This window comes from Lygodium microphyllum, chromosome 2 (genome assembly GCF_053477565.2).
Source record: "Lygodium microphyllum isolate KBCC chromosome 2, Lygodium_microphyllum_v1.1.10, whole genome shotgun sequence".
Taxonomy (NCBI): domain Eukaryota; kingdom Viridiplantae; phylum Streptophyta; class Polypodiopsida; order Schizaeales; family Lygodiaceae; genus Lygodium; species Lygodium microphyllum.
In genome coordinates, this window is record NC_141136.1 from 93,188,303 (window position 1) to 93,212,341 (window position 24,039).

At 40.6% G+C, this 24,039-nt stretch overlaps 1 protein-coding gene across 3 annotated transcripts; it reads right to left on the reverse strand.

Annotated features, from left to right (window-relative positions):
- Positions 1-2,888: 2,888 nt before the first annotated feature.
- LOC148040025 (uncharacterized) lies at positions 2,889-14,197 on the reverse strand. 3 transcript variants are annotated; one of them, XM_087695989.1, is made up of 13 exons: positions 13,401-14,197; positions 13,114-13,287; positions 12,843-12,954; positions 12,697-12,730; positions 11,903-11,937; positions 11,745-11,794; positions 11,461-11,613; positions 11,053-11,348; positions 8,976-10,897; positions 7,057-8,788; positions 6,884-6,970; positions 3,394-3,459; positions 2,889-3,253 (listed from the first exon to the last, which is right to left on the reverse strand). In XM_087695989.1, the coding sequence occupies exons 1-12, from the start codon at positions 13,460-13,462 to the stop codon at positions 3,395-3,397; spliced, it is 4,722 nt and encodes a 1,573-aa protein (XP_087552115.1). In that variant the 5' UTR covers positions 13,463-14,197; the 3' UTR covers positions 2,889-3,253; position 3,394. The 3 variants fall into 3 exon arrangements, with proteins under 3 accessions (XP_087552115.1, XP_087552124.1, XP_087552106.1); XM_087695998.1 differs by having other exon boundaries at positions 2,890-3,315; positions 7,057-8,785; positions 13,401-14,196; XM_087695980.1 differs by having other exon boundaries at positions 2,890-3,315; positions 13,401-14,196.
- Between the last annotated feature and the right edge of the window lie 9,842 nt (positions 14,198-24,039).

A 24,039-nucleotide genomic window follows, 5' to 3' on the forward strand; every position in this document is an offset into this window, starting at 1 on the left:
CATGAAGAAGTGGTGAGCGAAGTTGTCATGCTACCACTCGACAATCCATTTCTCTTCTTTCTCTCTTCTCTTTTCCTTCTCTATTTCTAATTTTTTTCCCTCTCTCTCTCTCTCTCTCTCTCACATCAAACATAAAATTCTCTCTCTCTCTCTCTCTCTCTCCTTTTCTTCTCTCTCTCTCCTTCGGGAAGAGAGAGAGAGTGATTAAATGGGAAAGAGAAGGGGCTTTGTTAAAAAAGGGAGGTATGGGAAGGGGGTTGGTTTGAGAAGTCGTCTAGAGGTTCAAGGCTTTGTGAACCTACCACCAAAATAACATAGTAGTAAGATAAGGGTTTTCTATTTCTAGGATATAAGAAATAAGTAATTGAACAAATTCTAAGGGAAACTTTGAAATATAAACTCTTTCAAATAATAGGAAAAACGATGTTTATCCTTTTAGTAAAGATTCATAAAAGAATTAGGCCAATTCAATTCATGAGACAAAAGAGTATAAGGCGGATTCAATTTGGAAAGTAAAGGTCTTAGATGATTCAAATTATGTGGGACCTCCTTAGGCTAAGACTAGAAGGATATATGTTGAGTTCACCAACAGAACACTCACTGCTCCCCAATCTTTGCCCCAACCACCCTCTGCCTGCCTTCTGTAGGCTTCTTAGGACGGGAAGCAAGCATCTCATTCTCAGACTTCTTCACAGCCCGCCTCCTCTTTCTGTTGATGTCCCTTCTTCCCTTCCTCCTCATGACTCTTGTCTGGTTTCTTCGGACAGTTGCAGGTCAAATTACCATTCTCATGGCACACATAATAGCAATCAAGAAACGAAAGAATTTGACGCTACAAGCTACCATTACCCCCGAGGCATCCAGTTGCTCCAACACCTCAGGCGGGTCCACCCTCCTGTCCAACAGTATGCATACCTTCCTCTCTCCTCTAGGATTAAATTGTATGGGAGGAACATAAAGAACCTTCTCCAACAGTGTCATGGGATCATCGAAAAACTCCCTCAGGTGAGAAACCCACAGACTATGGTAGACAATGTACCAAATCACCCCGGCACCCAATGGAGCATGAGAAAAGCCAGTATCTCTCTTTAGCAGATCCCAGCATTAGTTGATAGAAGCCATGGCCGATGAACTTTTGTTAAGCCATAGTACAACGCACTTGAAAGGCGGCCACAAACCCATCCTCCGATGGATTTCCCCCCCACTAAGCACATAAAAACACCTGCAGTAGCAAAATCGAAATAGTGATTGCCACTGACAAGGCCATCTGTGCTGTATGTGTCCTCTTTACCTTCTTCAAGCGCTCGTCTTGGGGCTGGATTGATCCCCTTGAAGTCTTCTGCTGCTTTGAATTTCCATCATTTGAATTAAGGGTTACAGTACCTTCGCAAATTATTTCCAAAAGCAGAATCCATGTCAGAAGGTAAGGTGTAAGGTTTATTGTTGAAAGTATGTTACAAGATGTGTGTAGTTCCCGACCCCTTTCCATGAAAGACTCCGACAGAACAATAGCACAATGCAGGAACTTGGAAGCCATGTTACTTACTTGCGCTCACACCAGGTTTCCTGGCTTGATTTGTGCTTGTGATAATATCACAGATTTTATTGTTTCTTTCCGCACTCCTTTGGAGCATCTAACATCTGCAAACTACAACATAATTGTTTGGGGTAGAGGTCTCATCCACTGCTAAAAATATCTACGTTCGTAAACTTTCGGCTAATTGGTCATAGTGAAAGTGTTTATTGCTTTTCTCCGATCTAGTTGTAAAAATCTGACACGATTAGAGGCTATCGGTCCTCTCCATTGGTGAAAACCTCGAGTATTTGTCAGAATTATGAAGGGTAGAAAAGGTTATTATTCTCTGCAGATATATTTTCTATGTCGTGAATGCATGTCAGGGGAGTTATTTAGTAAAGCAAAGGTTTATTGTTCAAGGAGGATCTTAATCTCGTTTTTTAACAGTAAGCTTTCAAGGAAGGAGCTGTCTTTACCGACTGCCTTTAAATTTCTCAATCACAGTTCAGGCACTACCTATAACCATTGCTTCAAGCTGTGATCAGATAGCCAAATTTAGTCTCTTATGCCAATTCAAGGCCTTTGAAGAACCAATGCTTTGCAACCCATAACCATTGATACAAGCTGTGATCAGATAGCCCAAATTTAGTATTGTATGGTACTTCAAGCCCTCTGAAGAAATGTTTTACGACCAAAAAGTTTATATGCTGAGATGGGATACGATTGAACATTCCCTGTTGCAGGGGTTAAATCATGCTGAACTTCATTGAATTAAATAATTTCCAGGAAAAAGCTCTTGAGTGTTCATGGCAAATAATTCCTTGACAGCAATCAATAACTGAGCTTGAACTTGCAGTTGTTATGCATTAAATTGTTGAAGGTATTAGTTATGTAACATATCTGGTGCTCACGCTTTCAACATAGGGAATCCATCACTGGTTCGAAACACGTGGTATAGTTGGTACAGTTGGCGTTTAAATCTGACAGTCCCTCTTGATTTAATTCTCGTTATATGTTAGGGAAATACTTCGACCATTTCAACTTACAATTTTAAGGCTTTTGATCCACGTACCGTGTGATTCTAACATACAACCAAGGCAAAGTGTGATTGTAGCACATATATGAGAGGATCAGCCAGTTGTATTGAAAAAAGGGTTGGCATCCAAACTGCCTGTTTATTTTCTACAGGTTCCATTAAAAGGATTCTTGTATTATTAAACGGTAGTATTTCGTATTTTGAAGAGCACAATACTTGGCTGTTAAAAGGTGTAGTTGTCACAACTATGGAAGCCATTAGTCTGACATTCGAATTTTAAACATTGGGTGACTGCAAGGTGCATGAGGATATTGGAGGTAAATTTCAATGTGACACAAGGTAAAAGGCTGATCTTGCACCAAATTGAAGCCAGTTGTTATACTCCATATGCATTCATTTATTGAAATGTTGAAAATAATAGTGACAGTTACAGTGAGATGTGAGAGAGGCCCTACCACTCTCTCTAACAAGCACCAGAGTAACTGGTACAATAATGCAGCAATATATTAGACACAACACAAATCTTTTGCCTAGATACCTAATCCTTATGATTGATGGCATCCAAATTAGCTCCTGTTTGGTCAATAGATTACATAAAGAACCATTGCCATATGGGCCAGAATGAGTTGATGGAGAAGAAGCTGTTGAAAACGGGTAATGTACACTCACTATTCTTCACAGTATGCGAGGAACGATCTTCTCTATTGTTTGGAGGCATAAAAGAGAAAGTTCCAAAAAACACATACATAATGGAGATAAATACCTGCCAAAATAGAAAACTTAGATCCATGCCAAGCAGAGACTATCACAAGGCCATAAGGAGTCCAGATTATGAACGAACCTCAACGTGACTTTCCCTCACTGCCTTTGCTCCGGAAGGAAGACAAAGAGAAGAATGATCTTGGAGCTGAAACAAGTCAAAAGCTAATATAGTTAGCTTGAGCTAATTTCATTAACTGTTCTTCAAGTGCTCACCTTACTATACACTTTCCTTTCAATAAACCACACATATGTGTGCGCACACACACAGAGACAGAGTATTACGCCTGGCACCTTTGTACTGTCATGAGATAAATACATATTAGGTAGAATCATGAGGGTTTTTATAGGGATGTTAATATTGTCTGTCTCTTTATTTATTATAATCAAGTGGCTACCCGAGTGGGAGGCCACTTCAATTATCAACCCGCTGACCCAGGTTCAAATCACCCTTATTTATTCCTTTACTAAATGACCATGCAGATGTAGGAGTTGAACTCAAGACCATATGGTCACCATGCGATCAATTCAATCAACTGAGCTACACCCGTTTTGTTGGTCCCTTTCCCCCCGCCCCCCCCTCATTTCCCCAAGTGATATGCATTAGAATAATGGGTATTGTGTTTCTTTAGAGATGTTAATATGATCTCTCTCTCTCTCTCTCTCTCTCTCTCTCTCTCTCTCTCTCTCTCTCTCTCTCTCTCTCTCTCCATAATCAAGTGAAGCCACTTGTTTTATCAACCCGCTGACCCAGGTTCAAATCTCGCTTTTTTATTCCTTTTCTAAATGACTGTGCAGATGTAGGAATACAAACTGAGCTACACCCATTTGATCCGGTCCCTCGGGCCTCCCCCCCACCAAAAACTCATGAGTAACTGTGCACACACACCACCACCCCCGTCCCTCACCGCCCTGCACCACCCTCCCATAATGAGTAAATGTATTTAAGTATAGTTTGTACGAGTCACACGACTACCAACTATCAGATAGAATACTGAGCAGATGTTAATCTCTCTCTCTCTCTCTCTCTCTGTCTCGGAAAACGTACACAAAACAAGGCATGCACAACAAGGTGGCATCTGAAAACGTGCACAAAGTGTGTGAATTCATGTGAAAATCTCAAGCCATGCAGCAGCATCCTGGATGATGACACCTGCAAAGACAATGGTAAGCTCCTAAGGTGTCCAATATGACCATGAATACCATAAACTAAACCAAAGAGAAAAATGTTCCTAGGCCGCCAAATGTGCAAAAGTCTGATCCATTTCATAGAATGAAACAGGTGAGAATGTTGTAGATGTGAATTGCACCCCCACCTGCCTAGCTGCTGGGCGTGAAATGAAAAGATGGGGGGTGTTAACACACACAATGCCCACTAGCAATCTTGTAGTACCATACCATATCATCTCTGGGGGGAGAGGGGGGCACCAAAAAGAGCTCTCCCATCAAAAACCTGACCTTGATAAAGAGTCCTGGACTACCATAACTGGACCAATCTATTATCTATCACACAATCTTTTACAGCCAGCTCTTATCTTCAACAACCTTATAGTAAGTCTCCTTAGCACTTTGTTCCAAAAATCATAAGAATTAGCAAGCCCATTCCCTCCAAGGTGTCTGGTCCTTAAACTTCCATAACTCTAGCAATCTATCTCACCATGTTTCATGCTCCTTTTTTGGCCAGACCTTCACGACCACATCTTATTTTATCTTCAACAATCTAATGGCAAGCCTCACTAGAAATTTGTTCTTAAAAAATCATCAAAGTTAACAAAAGTCCATGCCCTCCAAGGTCAGGAGTCCTCATACTGAAGATGTGAGCTATCTTATCTTCTCTCTCGCAATAGCATGTACCATGGCACTGTGAGAGCATCCTTGCCTTATAGATTTCCCATGCAACAGAGGGGCATAAAATCAATGTTACATTGAGATGCCAATCATACAACCAAAAAATGCCACTCTTTATTTTTGGCTCAAATCCCATTTTGGGACATGCAATGGATTGCCATTGCACAGCATTAAAAGCTTTTCAAGGCCAACTTGCAGTGTGAGTAGATCTCATTTAGAACATTCAATGTATTGGATGTAAAATCCATGATTTGACCCGAGTGACAAAATCCTATCCTGATTCCTAATCTAGAACAAGACTATTGCATGAGCATGTCTTTGGGAGGACAAGAGCCACCAAGGACCAAATGTGTTTACACACTCACACACTAAGAGATGTGTCCAACATTACCCCTTTGTGGTCATGGAAACTGAGGATGTGGAACATTTTTGCAAGTTCTATGAAAAGGTCCTACCTTGGGAGAGCAAGTGTCTTATCTTGATCAAAATGCAAATGCCAAGGAGAAGAAGAGAGAGGAAAACAAAGAGATGCAAAAGGAGAAGGCCAAGGACAAGTTTGAGGATGCGTAGTAGTAGGAGCAGTAACAGGAGGGGGAAAGAGTAGTTTTGCATAATGGGTTCAAGTGAGGCTGATGAATAACTCACTGCAAGCAAGGTTGAGACTGATTTCTGCTCACTGCAGTAGTAGTTATTTTGCATATCAAGGGCCAGTGAATAGCTCACCACGATGTAAGATGGACACTATCATTTCTGCTTACCAAAGAGTTCAGAAACCAGTTCCTAAAGGCAACATAGCAGTGTTAAATCATCAAAGGAGAGAGAAACATGGACAGAAAAACACTTGTGTGTGCTACGTTCACAGCAATGGGGCAGCATCATTCTTTTTAAGCAGCTACACCCAGACAGATCAAAGCTAATCCTTTGAGCAGCTACCTGTTTGGAGCATTATGAATATGACAGGGCATCTTATTCCTGATGAACAGCATGACCACTGTGCTAAATTCAAAAAGACAGCAATGTTAATATGAAATACTGAAGCAATGAGGAGGACATGCGAGATATGCCCAAGGAAATGTTAAAGAAGCTGAATCAAGGTGTGAACAATTGTGCTGCAGCCTCTGCAAGAATCATCAAAGTGAAGATCTGTGCTCAGTGGCTCCAAAGTGAGAAGAAGTTCCTGTTATCAAGTGCAAGCAGCTCTAGCTTGATGGAAAAAAGGGCGGATTGGCACTTTGGCTCAGCACTGAGAATGCTTGCAGATCTGCAATGCCAGTCAAAAAGCCGCACTTTGCATCTTAGCAGCAGCACGAAAGAGCACTCATTACAGCAATTGAAGGTTTGTGCTTGCTAGAGCGAGGTTCATATTTTTTTTAATCATGATATGGAATGTGTAAGCTATCAGTGCCTTTCCATCGTGGAAAGGATGTAGCAGAAGTGATGCTTAGCTTCATAACTTATGCCTGGACTAGATCACAGCCTTGTCCAAATGGTCTCCTGTATAAGAGAACTTATACAGACAAGCTCCAATATTAAGCGAAATCTGTTAAGATGAAAGTTTTAAATCGGCATTAATCATATGTTTCAAAACTGGAAGTTTCAAATCGATCACCATCAAATGCTTGAACCTTGGATCACAGCTGTGATCTGAAAATGAACAGCCTGTTCGACTCAAAAGAAAATGAGCTGGAGTAATTGGAAAAGAAAAAGGAACACATAAATTGTACCTTTCAGTAAGTTACCACCAGATAAATAATCCTCGCGAGGTTTATAATTAGCTGGGGGTGGTGGAATAGAGCTCCCAAGCATATGGGCTAAAAACAAACATGCAACATAAATCAAACAGTGGCAACTAATGTTTCAACATGATTGAAAACCTTAAAGCTCCCCTTTAACTTACATGCTCCTTGATCATTAACACTATGACTTTCTCCAGCATTCCCATATTCAAAACCCCTTCTCAGCATCCTCCCTCTTCGAACTAGGTCCTCAGAGGATAGACCTCCAACCTCTCTAATCTCCTCTGTGTCATCATCTCCCTCAGATGTGGTTGATACGGAGACACAGTCAGCGGTAGCTGTTTCAGATGTACGGACTTTCCGCCCAAACTGAAGCAACCTTTTAAATCCCTTTGATGGTTCTTTTAATGGCTGTGATAACATTGAACCATGTTTTGTAGAACCAACCAGCTGCCTTGCTGAATGTATTAACTCAGATTCTGGATACTTGGCTTGAGAAGAGTTCCATAAAGCAGGGCTGCCCATTGGTGAATCAAGAACAATGGATGCCGGCGGACTAAAGTAGCCAGAGACAGCACCTCGTTGCAGCATACTAGGATTGCCCTGTGAGGCAGATGAATTATCAAAAGGATTCATCGCCTGTCCATGTGGTAGACAACCTTCCCGGAATGACATGGATGATGCTACCAATGTAGCATTGCTCTGAAAAGCCTCTGCATTTTTCTGTGCAAGAAGCTGAGAGAGGGAAGCTGACATTGATCCTTTCTTCTTATGACTTGGGACTTGCGAGAACGACCCTTGTGGTGATGGAACTGCATCCACAGATGAGGTCTCCTGAAAACTTCCTTCAGATAATTCATCAGGAAAGTAGGTAGGTTGAACCACATCAGTATGCTCTAAGGTATTGTCTGGGAGATAAACTGACCCTTCTTCTACTGAATGTGCGGAATGTTCTTTATCTGATCCATCCATATTTGCAATGTGCATGGATGGTTGAGCTGAACTGACAGACATCTCTTCTATCAGACCCAGGTCAGAGTCATTAGTATCAGAAGGCTCAGTCGACTTGTTTGCTACCATCCTAAGATCCTCTGAATCTTCTGTCTCTTCATTTAACTTGAGATCTGAAGGCATATCATTATCACTGATTTTTGAAACCTCTGTAGATATTGATGCCTTTTGTTTCATGATACCGGGTCCAGCACCAGGGCCAATACCATGGCCTTTTCGCAGAAATGGCTTCAGTTCTTGTGGTGCATTTTGTCGTCCCTTGCTCTCAACTACCATGTCTGTAGTCCCGTGTTGCTGGCCCAAAGGAGACCCCAATCCTACATCTGTGGATGAATTTCTGAGCACAGATATAGGTGCCAGAATGTTTTTTGTGATTGATGCCTGGTGTCTGGAATCGTCTATCTCTTTATCATCATTAGTCAAAAGGTTGGAGTCATCATCAGCTGTTTCCATGGCAGTTTGCACCTGACTATCGAGTTTTGGATGAACTTTTGCTGAGGCTGTTGCACGTGTTGTGGATGGCCTAGTAGGTGTCTCTTTCCTCCAATCAGTGGGATTAGGGGCGGCTTTGATGGATGAGTTATCAGTTGCCCCACTGCTGGGCATACCTGACTTTCCTTGGCTTGGTGTCCCTAATGGGTTCTTTGAAGCCATGTTTGGTGATAGTGCTCCAGCATTGCGAATGGAACTACGTTGAGTAGCTGAAGGTTTTAAAAGAGTTGGAACAACTTTCTTAGGAGCACGTGACTTTGTAGAAGAGACTTGATTCTTTGTTGAGTGAGGTGTTGATGCTGGTGAGCTCGGGTTGCTGTATTCGCGCAAATACCGTACAGAGTAATCTTCTTGGTCAGTTCCATCCTCATCATCCTTCACTTCTTTCTGCTAGAGGTAGTAGAAAGACAAAGTTTTAGCGAGCACAATCCAAAACAATTAGAAGATGGACCAACTCGGACAGTGGAGCTGGTTTTAAAAGAGCAACTATATTGGATTTGTTGTCAATAGCAGCATTTCCTCAATAGCAAGTTGGTAGAGCAAACAAAGACACCTAAACAGTTGTTTCAGGGCATACCTGTTCCACCTGTGCACTTGAACAGCTGGCTTTTTGCGCCAATTTCGGCTGTGCTTGTAATTTGCGGCCGGACTTTCTGGTCAACCTGGATGTTCTTTCTTCCATCTCTGCCTTTCTCCTCTCAAAAGTTTCTTGCATTGATTTAAGCTTGGCTTCCTTCTCCGCCCTCTTTGTTGGGTTCTCATACCTTAGCTTTGCTTCTCTGAGTTTGGAATAATGTTCGTAGAACCTTCCACTGATAGAGGGTTCACCACCTGCACTTGCAGAAACACGGTGCTGATTTTCAACCATCTTAACAAGAGCCTGCATGTGCAGATCCACAGGGGCACTCCACACATTATTGGGGATCAAGTTCAATTCTTTGTGACTAGACTTCCGTCTCAATGCAGCATTGTACGCAGATGGACTGCTGATACCAGATGTGCCCTTAAACTCAATGGTTTGAGATTCTTTGACAGGATAGTTTTCTTGTTTTGTGGCCACTCTCTGATCTATTTTTTCAGGTTGTTTGTTGGCACCTCGGGCTGCAGTTTTAACTTTGGGAGGAACTGAAGTATCCAAAGCAGGATTCAAGTCCTCTGCAGTAACCTGGCCATTCCAGTTCAGTTTGTCCTCCTGCCCATTGTTTTGCTTTGGGTCTAAGGGAGTATTATTAACAATTGGAGTGACCTGCGCTTTTTGATCAAGATCCACATATTTTGATGACTTTATGGAAGTCATAATGGAAACATTTGCAGCATCTATGTTAAGTGCTGAAGCTGTGATGGTATCCTCTCTGTCAGCATGTTTAGAGTCCATTGTAGAAGGCTGTACTGATTGTACTTGTGCTTCTGAAACTGTTGATACACCATTCCTCCCGGAAGGATGCTGTGAGGTAGTAAGAAGTTGCACAGGATCACCTTCAGATGTTTCAAGGCTTCCTCTGGAGTGGACAAGGGGCCTGACTTCAGATGTTTCAAAACTTCTTGATTGAACAAGGGGGCTGACTTCACTTGATTCAACACTTTTTCTTGATTGGTCAGAAATTACAAGCTGGGGATTACTCATGGCTGAAGAATCCTTAATTGCTCCAACATTATCCTTTGCTGCAGCTTCAGACTCTGATTTACTCTCAATTTCTCCATTGCTTAAAACATTTCTTTTCTCTTGCACACTGCTTTCTCCTGAGCTTGGCTGATTCATGCTGCTCCATCGCTTTAGTACAGATTTCTCAGAAGGGGAGTTTCCACTTTCAACAGACATTCTTCGAACTTCTTGTTTCTTTTTAACGGGAGATTCATTGGAGTCATTCTTCTTACTTTCAAATAGGCTGATAGCTGCTTGTACACTTAATCTTCTGATGGGAGCTTCTTCTTGTTGTGATTCTGTACCCTTCACTGACTCAGCATCATTGGTACGAACCTCCTCAGTTTTCTTCAAGGCCTTTTTCCCATGTTTGTCATCATCATGAGAGAAAGAACCACTTTCATGCTGAGCTGTTCCAGAGTCTGTGTTCCATGTGCGCGCACCATCTGTATTACTTCTCTGTGCAGGCACTGAAGAACTCCTTTCTATCAACTTTGAACCTGCAGGAGCACTTTCTTTCTCATTGTGACCCTGAGCTTCTCCCACCTGATTACCATTATCAGGCCTACAGGTATTTTCATGCCACTCTGCTTCTGAATCATTTACTTCTGGACTTGTGGAATGTGTGGCCCATCCAAATGTTTCATTTGATCTTGCTTCTACTTGTTGAGCCATTTGTTGCAGATTAACAAGGAATCTGTTACCTGCAGAAACAGTCTCACTTCTTTGATCCTCAGAGTTGTGTTTAAGGACAAGCTTCTGGCTTGAATTCAATTGGATAGGGTGGTTTTGCTCCAATCCAGAAGTAGATTCAACAACAGGAACCATTGTGTGAATCCTTTCTTCAGCTTGAATTCCTGCTAACAAGAGAAAAGTATAACTCACCATGGAAGTTATGAGTTAATCCAGTCAAAGCAATCTTACGCCACACACAAGTACACTGAGTAACAATGCTAGTCCCACATAATAAAATCAGTCCCTCCATTTGGTCTTTAAGAACTGAAAGCCTTACCATTTGAGTGATTGCTTTGGACTGTTTCAGCAGTCATGCTCCTTCTCCTTTGTGTATCCATCATACTGCCGTTGGTAACAGTGTGAAGTGAAGAAGCTGCCTTCTCAGATAGCTGAGTAGCAGATTGCTGATCTTCCACCTGTCCATTGGCATTAGACCTAATTGGCTTCACCTGTCCACTCATCCATGTTAATGGTCCTCGAGAATCACTTGAAGATCCATTGAGTGACTCCCTATGCATTCCCTTGGACATGCTTTTCTTTCTTGATAAAGCAAGAAATCGTTTGCATGCATCACTGAAAATGTGTTTAAAAAAGGTAGTTATCAACTACAAACCCAGAAAGATTTCATGTACATGAATGTTGGCAAGTTCAACTTTAAAATGGAGTGTCTTCAGGAATCACATACTTGAGGCGGTCTGCACCAAAATTTTCTGCAAATGTCATAAGATCAGCCATGTTATTACTGTCGAACCCGGCAGCTCTTGCACGGGAGAAAGCCAAGCTCTGTTCCTGATGCAATGCATTCAAGCGAGCATCCATTGCTCTCAGCAGCTCCCTTCTGTCATGCACACAGGTTAAATGAAACAACAGTCACATCCCTCCTTATAAGGTGGAAGGCTTTTTCTTGCAGCCATGCTATGTATAAGCAAAACAGAAAATATCATTCTGCAGTATGAATGAGATACTTACTTGGAGGTGTCAGCTCCATTTTCATCAGTACCAACTGAAGGTTCTCTGAGCTGAAACAGCAAGAACAAAACAAGTGATTTGGATCTTCAAGTTCAAGCTAAAACTCAATAACTGGTCATTGGTTTAGGAAAACAAATTGCTATGAGTAAGTCGCATACCACTGCAGAATGCCTCTCCCGCCCATCCTGAACACCTGTAAATCACATTTATGCATAGAAAAAATGTAAGCACCAGTGATAAGCAGCTCCAAACAGCAGCAAATAAACGGTAGCTACAATTAAGTCAAACGGAATGCAATGCTGATGGTTGTGAGCTGTCCACTATCAAGTTCATCATGCAAAGCAAAGTTCTGGGCGTGACTTTGCCACTGTCAGGGTTTATAACAAAGAGAGAACGTGTCATATTGGCGGAACTGTGCAGCTGAGAGGAAAGCTATTACTGCACTAAGTACTTTGTTTTGAAACCTTGGCCGGTAGTGAAACACTTGCAATGATACTATTATCAACTGACTTTTCTTATTAGTCCAACTGACTCCTAGAACCTTGTTTATAATGTGATTAGGTGTACACTAAAAGGAAAGCGAAATAATGAGTACACATTGAGACAAATAGATCTATTGATATGATGCAATCTAATTCCGGAAACTCAAGGTTGAATCAAGAAAGGGATTTATGACTGAGCATCAAGCCTAAAGCGATGATGCAGTGGAAGAGTTACAGCTGCCTATTGACTCCATTGAAAGCTGGAAACTTAGACCTATAGACTCCATAAACTCTGGCTTGAAACTATGTTCTGACTACCATCTTTAGACTTCAGAATGGTTGCACTCTGACGAAAGATGTAACTGGTGGTAAATGGCAAAATGATTGATCGTCTTCAACAGGAAGTCAAGCCATTGAAACACAAACTATCTGACCAAGATGCCAAACTGCCATGCAAATACAGGGCATACCATTGCTGTAGTTGTTGGAAAACTTGTCCTCAATCTGCCAACCAACAAAACACAGACACCAATTAGCAAACAAGAACAACTGTATTTTTCGAAAATGTGTGCACATGCACACACCAAGTGTATGAATGCATAGGGCAAGACGCCACCTGCCCAAACGTGTTTGCCAGAGCACTGCGAACTTGTTCTAGTTGAGCAAGCTCATCTTCTATGGTTTTGACACGTTCAATGACCTCAGGTGTGCTGACAAAGCGGACAAACCTGCAGAAGGAAGAAAATAAATCAACATTGTTTTCTGCAAGGTATGACCTTCAAAATAGATTATGGAGGAGGGATAGCCATTGCAGGGCCTGACATTGCAAAAAGATTATGGAATAGGGAGGAGACAGGGAATTAGGATGAGTGTTCTGCATTGATAACCTTTCCATGGTGCCCTTTGTGAGCCAATTGCTGGTTGAACTCCCTTCCAATCGGATCACCTGATTGCCTCTGGCGACCTGAATTTCGGCTGCCCGGAGGTGAGCAAGGAAAGGTTTGAGGAAGCCAGTTGCCAGCTTCTCGGTTGAGCCTTCAGCTGATACAAAGAGCTCGCATCTGATCATGCAAAAACAGACATCAAGGCAAAGCCTATGCACAATGAGGAGGCCCAGATCGAAGCAAGAGAAGACAGCTAATTTGCATGTGATGACTCTTCCTCTGCTCCTTACCTGGTTCGTCTGGGGGATAGCTGAAATTCTGCATAATCAAGAAGTGTGTCTCCCTTCATCATCTTTTCCTTGTTTTTTGGACAGGGGAACAAGAAAGGCGATCTCTGAACCTGGCTCACTACATTACCATGTCAAAAGCCTATTTTGGCACTGGCCCCTGTTGCTGCCAAATGCAGGTTGATTGGATGATCACTGGTCCAACGATGTTGGTTTACTCATAAATCAGCTAACCTTAATTATTTTTCGCTTGATTTGTGTTCACTGAATGGTGTTATAATTGAATGCTGATGCAATTAAGTTGATATTGGTTGAGATTAGCTGTGGATCACACAGCTGAGCACGATCCGACAGAGGAGGACCTCAGCTAGAGTGTAGATAGAGAGGGAAGGACCCTGCAGCTGAATTGTCTGAGAGAAGATGGGAAATGACAAAGGGTCGGGCACCTAAACACGAGGGGGAAGTGATAAGGAAAAACAGGGGAGGAGGGGGACGAAGCTGGGTTGGACTGTCAGGCCTCAACAAGAAAAGATGGCCGAGAATCTATGGTTTTTTATTTTTTCTTTCTAGCACGGAAGAATAGGGCCAAGGCAAGAAGAGAAAGAAAGAGAGCGAGACAGAAAAAGGGGCCGGGGGAAGGGGGGGTAATGGCATGTGATGTACTCTGCTCTCCTACTGTCTTAGAGGGGTGATGATGGAGATGATGATGATGATAATGGTTGTGGTGGAAGAAGCTGTTATTCTACTAGAGACATGTCCTTTGCTTGCAGATGAGGAGCCAGGTGAAAGTAGGACCTTGGGCCTCTCCCCTCCCCCGCCCGCCCCGCCCCCTCCTGCCCCTGTTGTTTTTGCCTGCCCAGTGGTTTGGTTGTTGCTGATCTTGTACTGTTGCTGTTGGTGCACGCCATCACATAAACAGCTGCAAAAAGTAGCAGCTTCCAAGGACAAAGGGGATATCTAAGAGTAATGCATGTATGTTTTATGTGCATGTGCCTGCACATAAATGTATGCATGCGTGCATATGCTGCCGTTATGCTACCCTGTGCCACATACTAATATGGCTTTGTCTCTCACACCCCAATGCAGCTTGGAAAATGTGATGTAATGGTTTTGCTGAACACATTCTGATACTTTCCCCTAATTGTGAGTGTTTGCACTATGGGTGACAGTGCAGTTCCAAAGTTTGGAGGTGTGGAGTCTGGACAGCCCTGCAAAAGCCTGACCTTGGCTGTAATACTATGTAGATCCAGATTTGCCTTCCTTTGGATGCAACCCATGGTCCAAGAACTAAGAATGATTGAATGGTCACAATTCCCCATGAGAGAACAGGAGGCCGAAATGCCCATATGGTTCTAACTTCTTCAAGTCCATGGGATGCATCTTTTTCATTCAGCACACACCACCGTCTGGCCATCTTAGTCCAGATGTCTGATCATCTTAAACCAAAAAGTAGAAAAAACATCTATCTCTGGAGTCTGAAGGATGCATCTGAAGTAAGAATATGGCATCATCAAGTAATTTATTGGGGATTAGCACACACATGCTCTCATGTACAGGTGCAGGAACAAGCACACATATCTAAGGAGAGAGCATGTGCATGTTCAGATTTGCCATGGGGGGGTGATGATGTTGTACACACATTACCTAAACAACAGCAGATATACAAAGGTGACCTCACTATTTTTCTCCTCTTTCTGTCCAAAAGACAAAGCCTTTGTGGGCCCCTTCTACCTTCAGCTTTTTTGACCTGCAGCTTGTTTCTCAATTCCTCTCTCATCTATTTCTATTCTTTTGCCCATTTTTCTGTTTCCTTTTAGGGAGGGAGTACCTACTACCATCCATAGATGGGCAGTGGGAGAAGAGAGAGGGGTGGGGATGTGTGTGAGCAGTAGGGTACTTTGCGTGATGTGGCATGGGATCCCAAGTCCCATGCCAGACCAATCAGATTAATGGGGGAAATTGGTGATTGTCCATTGGGTGCATCCCCATTGGCATTACTTGTGTGCACTGACATATCAAGCAAGTAAAGGTGCATGATCTGAATGGGTCATTTGGCTTGGTATGGTCGGCGCGGGCCACGGCTCCCTTGCTGATCTCCGGTGCCGTGCCGCTTTGGAACCGGTCTACAATAACAAATGGCACCCAACGCAATTGAGATTAAGACAGTAGTAAAACTTAGGAGTAAATAAAGAAGGATCCGGGGCCTTGATTGATTGCTTTGTGGGCTACTACAGGACTGGGGGGGATGGGGGGACCAGCACACACACATATAAAACACTGCTTCGGCTTACTTAGCCATCTAGACAATGATCTTCCTTACTTCAAGCTTACTGTCCATCAAGAGTATAATGTTGTTGCTTTCCTTATGTGTAAAGCCTTGCCTCCCTCTGGGATCATAATGTTGAGCTTGCTTGACTGCTCTTCTTCTTTCTTGCTAGATACAGCCAATGGGATTGATGAAGCTGTGGCTGCTTGAGGCGTCACAGCCAATTGGGTAGAGAATCTTTCTTTCTGCCGATCGATGCTCGTTTCTTTATCATTGTTTGGTGGCTCCTCTCACACGCTTTGCTCCAGATGACTTGCCCTTTTGCTTTTCTTCTTTTGTCCTCCTAAATCAACTTGGGGAATACTGCACCCTTTCCTTCGGCACCACTGCAGATACATTTGGATCAACCCCATTTACCGAGAGGTATAACTAAGAGCCATGACACGCCCAAGTCAAACTGTCCTACCTACACCACTAACTAAGACCCCTGCCATGCATAAGGGAAATCCACTAGTGTTGGGAGTGGGGGTTCGTTACAATCAACCATGGAGATGTGGCATTTTACCTACAATCCCTGAAGGTCGGGGAGAATTGAAGTAAACAAAGTTAATGCCCCTCAAAAGGGGTAGTACTCCATCAGCTAGGTAGAGTATATGCAACATCGAGAATTGATTGACCTCCACTCTCTCCATTGATGTTGCATTGATTTGGGTGGAGTCCATGGATTGCTCACTTGCATGTGGATGCAACTCCAAATAGGCATTGTAATGATGTGTGCTAGTTCACGACTCATGTGTAATCTATCCCTAAGAGCCATCAAATGCATAGGCCAAATCAAATTGACCTATGCAAGTCATGATATTTCATACATGTAATGTGTGGATAGGTCCCTTTGACTTGTAACACAAAGAAAATGCATTTATTATGAATCATTAATCAATGTTCATGAAATAGTAAAGGTTAGTGTTCGATGAATTGCTAAATTAAAGGAGGGGGGGGGGGGGGGGAACGGGGACTCTAAATTTTGAGAGAGGAAGTTTTGAACTTTGATTGAGATGAGTCAATTTTAGTTGTAAATTTTTGAAAAGCCATTCAAACCCTTGGAAAACCTACAATATCTCGAGTTGATGGTAATGGTTCTCAAAAATGGTTTTTCTGAACACACCATAAACAACTACACTACTAATCCTACTTGCCGAAACACAAACTAAACAACACTAACAATCATTACTGGTGCATGGCTTGATTTTTGTAGAGGGGATTGTCCATCGGGTGCATCCCCATTGGCATTACATGTGTGCACTGGCATATCAAACAAGCAATGGTGCATGATTCAATGGGTCGTTTGGCTTGGTGTGGTCAACTTGGGCCACCATTGGCATGCTGATCACCACTTTCCAACCAGTTTATAACAACATAATGGAGGTTAAGATGGTAGTGAAACTTAGGAGCAAATAAAGTAGGATTCAGATCCTTGATTGATTGCATGTAAGAAGAATCATTCACATGTTCTATGAACACACTTTATAAGACATTCTAGAGGTCTAAGATTGGGATGAGGCCCAATCCAAAAGTGTAACTTTACGTGGCTTTCATCCCATTACAAGTGAATTGGTTTTAACACATGTTTGTACTTAATGTCTATGGGCAACGAGTGTCTATATCTTTACAATAGAACCTTAATCCCAAATGTTCTTCCAATTTTATGATGGGTCTCATTGTTGCAACACTAAAGCACTTCCGTTGGGCACTTGTGGATAGATCGTGTTTTGTTCTTACAAAGTTTTTGCATCTTCCATGTAGTCTATCTTAACCATGATCTCATGTAACCTTTATTGCCCCTAATGGCCTTGTTCTCTTACACACGGCTAGATCCTATTTACTATGTTCAAATATTGTAACACTTAGGAAAATTTCTAATATTAGTCATGTCATACTCGATAAGCATGTGTTTGATGGCCTTTAATAAGCAAAAGAGTTTATAAAAGAAGAAGCAAACGCCAATCTTTATAAGCCAACAAGTACCGTTCCTTATCACATCAACTTTTATTTGACCCTAATAAAGGCCTTTTACAAGCACTTAAACTAACAATAGTTTTATGTAAATCATGCAAGCTAAATTTTGTGTTCGTTTGATATCTTGTAAAATCTACACATAGACACAATATTTGTTGAAAATATACCATGAACCATGGGCATTCATATTGCATGAGTTCCTTACTCCAACTATGTCAAAGTTATTTTGATGCTATGTAATCTATTAATCCATTAAGGTTCAATGTCACTTCATAAGGATGTCCTCCTTGATGTGTCCTTTTAACCGTTTGCTTTTTAGAGATCTTGGAAAGCATAGGACTTTGAAGAACCTTTATACAATATTGATGAGAAATATAGAATCAAGGACTCTTAACTCTCCATGTGAGCCACACAACCAACTATTACATAAGGAATATTTCACACTTCTATAGGTGTAAAATCAAGGTTGCAAAGTAAAAGTGGCTTATATCATGGAAGCTCAACACTACCATAATGCTCAATCTAGCATCTCCATTGTATAGAGCCTAGAAAAAGTCACACATACACATCAATAGTATACAATAACCCAAAATCACAATTAGGTTAGGGGTATTTATAAGCCAAAAGGCGGTATGTTAAACATTTTTTACCAATCCAACAACTCAACCCTTGACTATTTTGAGAATTGATTGGGGGTGCGAAAGCTTCCCCAAACTTATAGGAGAGAAAGTACTTCACACATAGCTCACATCATCAAATATATTACATCCTAAAGAGCCTTTTGAGAGTCACATATACTTTCCATAACTTGATGGGTTTTCTTGGGCAATTTGAATGATCATGCTTTTGAAAATGATGAAATTGAATGGATGATTCAAATCATAGAGACATTAATGTGAAAACCATTCTGATATTTCCATCCATTTGGCTAAGATAGAGCTTTGTTAAGTGTTAAAGTGTTTCATCTAGATTTATAAGCATCTTTCATGACTAGGGACCCATTCAAGTAGGCATTTATGCAAGCCCAATTTATTTTCATAAAAAGGACAACTCCCATGTGTAGGTGCATGTAAGATGTAAAATCATTCACACCCAAAAGAACCATTCATTTGAGATTGATGTAGTGGTTTGGTGGATTAAAGTGTTATAAGACATCACAAACAATAAGTTGGTATTGGTGGTGGATACAAATGCTAATAATGTCAAAAATTACATGTACCATTGCATTAGCATCTTTTCATAGAAGTACTACCTCTTCACAACAAACATTGCAAATAGTTCCCATCCAAAGCTCACACACACACACACACACACAAAGAAAACAATAGAAGAAAAGGATGAAGGTTCAAACTCCATAGACTTATCCCAAGTTGCATTATGCACTACTCTATCTACCAATAACAAAAGTTAGTTAACGTTAGTTTTGTTCAAAGGAAGTGCCATGTTTTCATGAGAAAAACTTTGGGAAATTGATTTGTAGGTTCTGGTTCAACATGTTATGATTCAAGAATTGCCTTCTTGAAAAAACACATGAAGGTGGAACCACTTGCAAACATCTTTAGGAAGTTGAAAGATCTAGATACTCATTTAGTCAAACTTTCTCTTGGGACATCTTTATCCTTTCCTTTTCAGGTTGACATTATGTATCTATTGTATACATAATTTAGCCTTTTATTTAAAATGAACAGTGTGAAAACTAAAGGCCCTTACTACATCATATGATTTTATAACATTAGTAAACTGGCATCGCAATGTACATAGATTAATAGAAAACCTATTGTAAAACTCAAAATGAAAATGCTATATAATTTCACAATCAAAATGACGTATCGATGAAAAGCAAAATTCATTTACACTTTTTCTATACTAAGCTAGATGAAAACTAAAGCGATTGACCACCTAAACATTTGTCTCTTTCTCAAGTTACCCAATTCATGGTGTTTAAGAACAATCAACATGATCAAATAATCAATGTTTAATAAGGCATATTTAAACATGAAACAAACCTCAAGGATAACTTGTGCTTGCATGTAAAGCATGTAGACAAGCTATACATATACAATAAGGTGCTTAAAATAGATTTGGTTTATAATTATGGATGTGCTGTCATACTATCAATATTTGAAATTTAATCTTGCTAATATTTTGTTGTGTCTTTGTTCAATACCTTTAAGGATATTGCCATGTTAACCCTAAATTATTTGTATCTATTGGGAACTATATAAACGAGTATTTTCTTCATGATGCATCTTTGTATTCTCACATTCATATGGTACAATATGTGTTGTTTGTTTATCTATGCTTAAACATATTGTGCTATACACATGTTTTAAAGAATTCAAAAGTGTTGCATCTAAGTCGTTAATGCATAAAGTTGTCACGTAATGCAAGGGAGCTCTTAAGTAAAGTAAAACATAAATAATGGAGTCATTGTCTTCGAAGAGAAAAAGGAGGTAATTTAGCATTAACCAATGAACATAGTTTCCAAATTGTTTGAGGATGCATTAACTAAACATTATAATAGTAAAAAACAAGCTGTTTCTTGTTCTCTGAATGGTCCAAAGTGTTTTAAAGCAAGGAAGTATGCATATTGATCTAGCACAAGGTCATACCAACTTTGTCTAGTGTAAAAGAATGTGATGAAGCAAGCAATTAGCTACTATCACAACTAATGGTAGAACATTTAGTATGTGGGCAAGTCAACAGAAGATCATAAATTGGCTTGGTAAGCACAAGATGGAGAGATGGTGATACCCACCGCTATGCGAGTGAGAAACACATAAAAAAATTTGCAAGTATACATTGAACACTAAATTAGCGAGATATTCCAATACACAAATCTAGCTCTTTTGCTTCACTCCTTTACTTCACACACACACACACACACACACACACACACACACACACACACACACACACACACACACACACACACACACACACACACACACACACACACACACACACACACACACACACACACACACACACACACACACACACACACACACACACACACACACACACACACACACACACACACACACACACACACACACACACACACACACACACACACACACACACACACACACACACACACACACACACACACACACACACACACACACACACACACACACACACACACACACACACACACACACACACACACACACACACACACACACACACACATGCAAGCCATTTTACGTTTTGGACTTATATATCTTGCATGTAAATCTAAGATAAGGCACAAATTTAAGGAAGTGTTAAAAGGATATGGACTATAAATATTAGTTTGTTAAGAGCATTGGTTAGGTAATGGGATGATAAGGAAGAGCATTGGAGGCATGGTACAAGAGGAATATTCTATTTATTTTATATATGTTTAAGGTGTACACAAACACACATATTTTCATCTAGTTGAGGCACAATAATAGTTTTACTAACATGTAGACAAGCAAAATTAAATAGCTGTAATTGAATGGATACACAATCACATGTAATTGAATGCTCATTACACTTGGGATTGTGCTTGAAGGCAAGCAAAATAAACGAGACGTGACAATCAGACAAAGCAATATGATTTGTGAATTATGTAAGACAAAACTTAAACTAAACTAGAAGTTTTTTAAAAAATGTATAAATAAGTGGAAGAGCAACTTATATCAAATGTTAGCAATTTGCTAAGCAAAGGAAAAAGATTTGGGATCTAAGATGCAAGCTTGCCACATCAATGTACACAATAGTGCAATCAATTTCCATGAGTGTTATTATGCAAATTTGAAACATAAGCAACTTACAAATGGAAGAGAAGATCTAAACAAGAGATGACATGCTAAAGTTTTGATAAAAATGCTCATAGAATGACACAATGCTATCATTTCTCATAACCATGGGAGGCTTTAATTGTTGAGAGACTACATCAAGACTCATGAGTGACCCAACAAGCTTACATTCCACACTTACATGCACACATGGTGATGGGCATCAAGGTTGATATGTGCCACTAGTTCCTTCTTATTGTGTCATTTATTATCTTGTTTACATTGTGTAAAGTAAAAGAAGAGAAGATAAGTTTACCAATAAAATACTCCACAACTAGAGTTCATGGTATGAGACTTGAAGAGAAGTTTACTAGTAGAAAGCTAGTTCTATCTTCCAATCATTGTGTTCTAGTGGATTCCATATGTGCATACATTGTATAAAGTAAGGAGAAAGTTGCATTGCAAAGTAGAAAAATAGTGTTTTCATTGGTTATTCAATTGAGTGGAAAGGGTACCACTATTACCAATATATCTCATATACTATGAGAGTTAAAAGAGATGTACCTTTTGACAAGATGAGCTTTTGCTATGCACCAACCAAAAATGGCAAAAGACTATCTAAATATGTGATAAGTTTCACATATGGTCTTATTGGATTGAGATATTCATTTACCATTTGATTTGCTACAAGTCCAGGGTTTGTTGATATATGACAAAATTCTTGTGCGAAGGCTAAGCATTCAATCAATTCAAAATACTACTAGAAAAGCAAAAACGAAGTGAATCAATCATATTTTAGTGTTGATATGTCTTTGAGCCACTTCTTCTAATGGACTAGAAAGCCTCAATTACAAATTTGGGATTCCAAATATAAAAATGTTTGGAATGCAAAAAGTATAAGGTAAAGGTAAGATAATTCCTAACAATTCTCTATAGCATGTAGACTTTGTGGAGTTGGATAACCAATCTAACAATTTGTATTTAATTGTTATGTAGCTCATGATTATGATATCTATTAAAGGTGATCCTTGATCAGAGATGTAAACCGCTTATTAGTTTGTCATAAAATTTGGGTGGTGAAGATGGATGAAGTATAGGTTGCCATACACATAAACAAAGCTTGGGAGTTAGTCTTAATGCTTGAGAGAGAAAAGAATATTAGTTTTAAGTAAAATCACAACATAAGGAACATCATACACATTTATTAATGAAGCTCATTAAAAGGGTTTTGCACAACACATGCCTTGCACATACTTATGGTATGGACCATGAAGAGTTGATGGTGATTTACAAGAGGAAATTTACATGGTCTAGTCTTTTGGTTATGAGGACACTACCCATCCTACACGTGTTTGTAAAGCCTTATATGGCTTACCTCAAGTATCATATCACAATTATCGTCTCACTTGTAGATTTTATGTTTCACATACAAATCATTCCCTATACGTGAAGAAAGTTCAAAGTGGGTGCTTGTTATTATCATTTAGGTCAATGGCTTGATCATGATGGGCTGATAATGATCGTGGCATACAAGAGATACAAATCTTGTTGAGATAGAAGTTTTACATGAAAGAATTGGGTAAGTTGTGTCATTTCCTTTGCATTGGGTTGTGAGGAAAAGTGATGGCATATGGATTATTCAAATACAATGTAGTATCGATATGTTGGCGAATTATGGGATGCTAGCTTGTAAGAAAAATTTAATATTATGGAGGTGGTGGCAAGATATCAATGTTGGAGGGAAGTTGGTGGGAGGTGGTGGCAAGCTAGCAATGTTGGAGGGAAGTTTGTGGGAGTGAGACATTGATGAAGGGAGGTGGTGGGAGGATGGCGAGGAGGAAGTGAGTGGGGCAATGAAGGGAGGTATTGATTTGCTATTATGGGTTTGATTGGGAATAGGTCAGTGATAAGAGGTGGAGACAGAGCATATGGGATATGCAAGGATAGAGGAGGGATAGGGAGGTTAGGAAGGGATAGAGATGAGCAAAGGGGGAAAGTGAGGTTATAGGTAGATATTGAGACAATATGCATGGATATAGGGGTAATCAAAGGATAGGGGAGCTATGTGTGGATAGAGAGGGATAGCCGAGCATTGAGGATGAGGCTAGGTAAGGACATAGTGGATGTTAGATATGCTTAATACCCCACCCTCATAAAATGCCACCAATGATCTATGGTGCTTGAAGTTGTAAGGTCCCCATTATGAGGAGAAGCCATGTGTGAGCATGGACGTTGGTTGGGTCTTGACTTGTATGTTAGATGAGGTTTATAGTGACCGGATGGCAAAAAGATGACCTTTGTGGATCTAGTCATTGGGTTAGATACAATAGTTATGTTGGTAGCAACTCGAGGCACAATGCATTTGAGTTTCGGGACGTGGGAGTTATCAAGGACCCCTATTTCGGGGTTTGAGGGCTACGAATGTGGCCCTTGGCAAGTTGACTAGATTACCTCCTCGAGCTATAAAAGGAAGACCCATCCAAAGCCATCGTCAATCTATCTTTCACCCAGTTATTAGAATTCTTCTAGCTACCCTTAAGCTCTTTGCCTATCATCTGTCTATCTGGATTAACATCTAAGCTTCATAGTG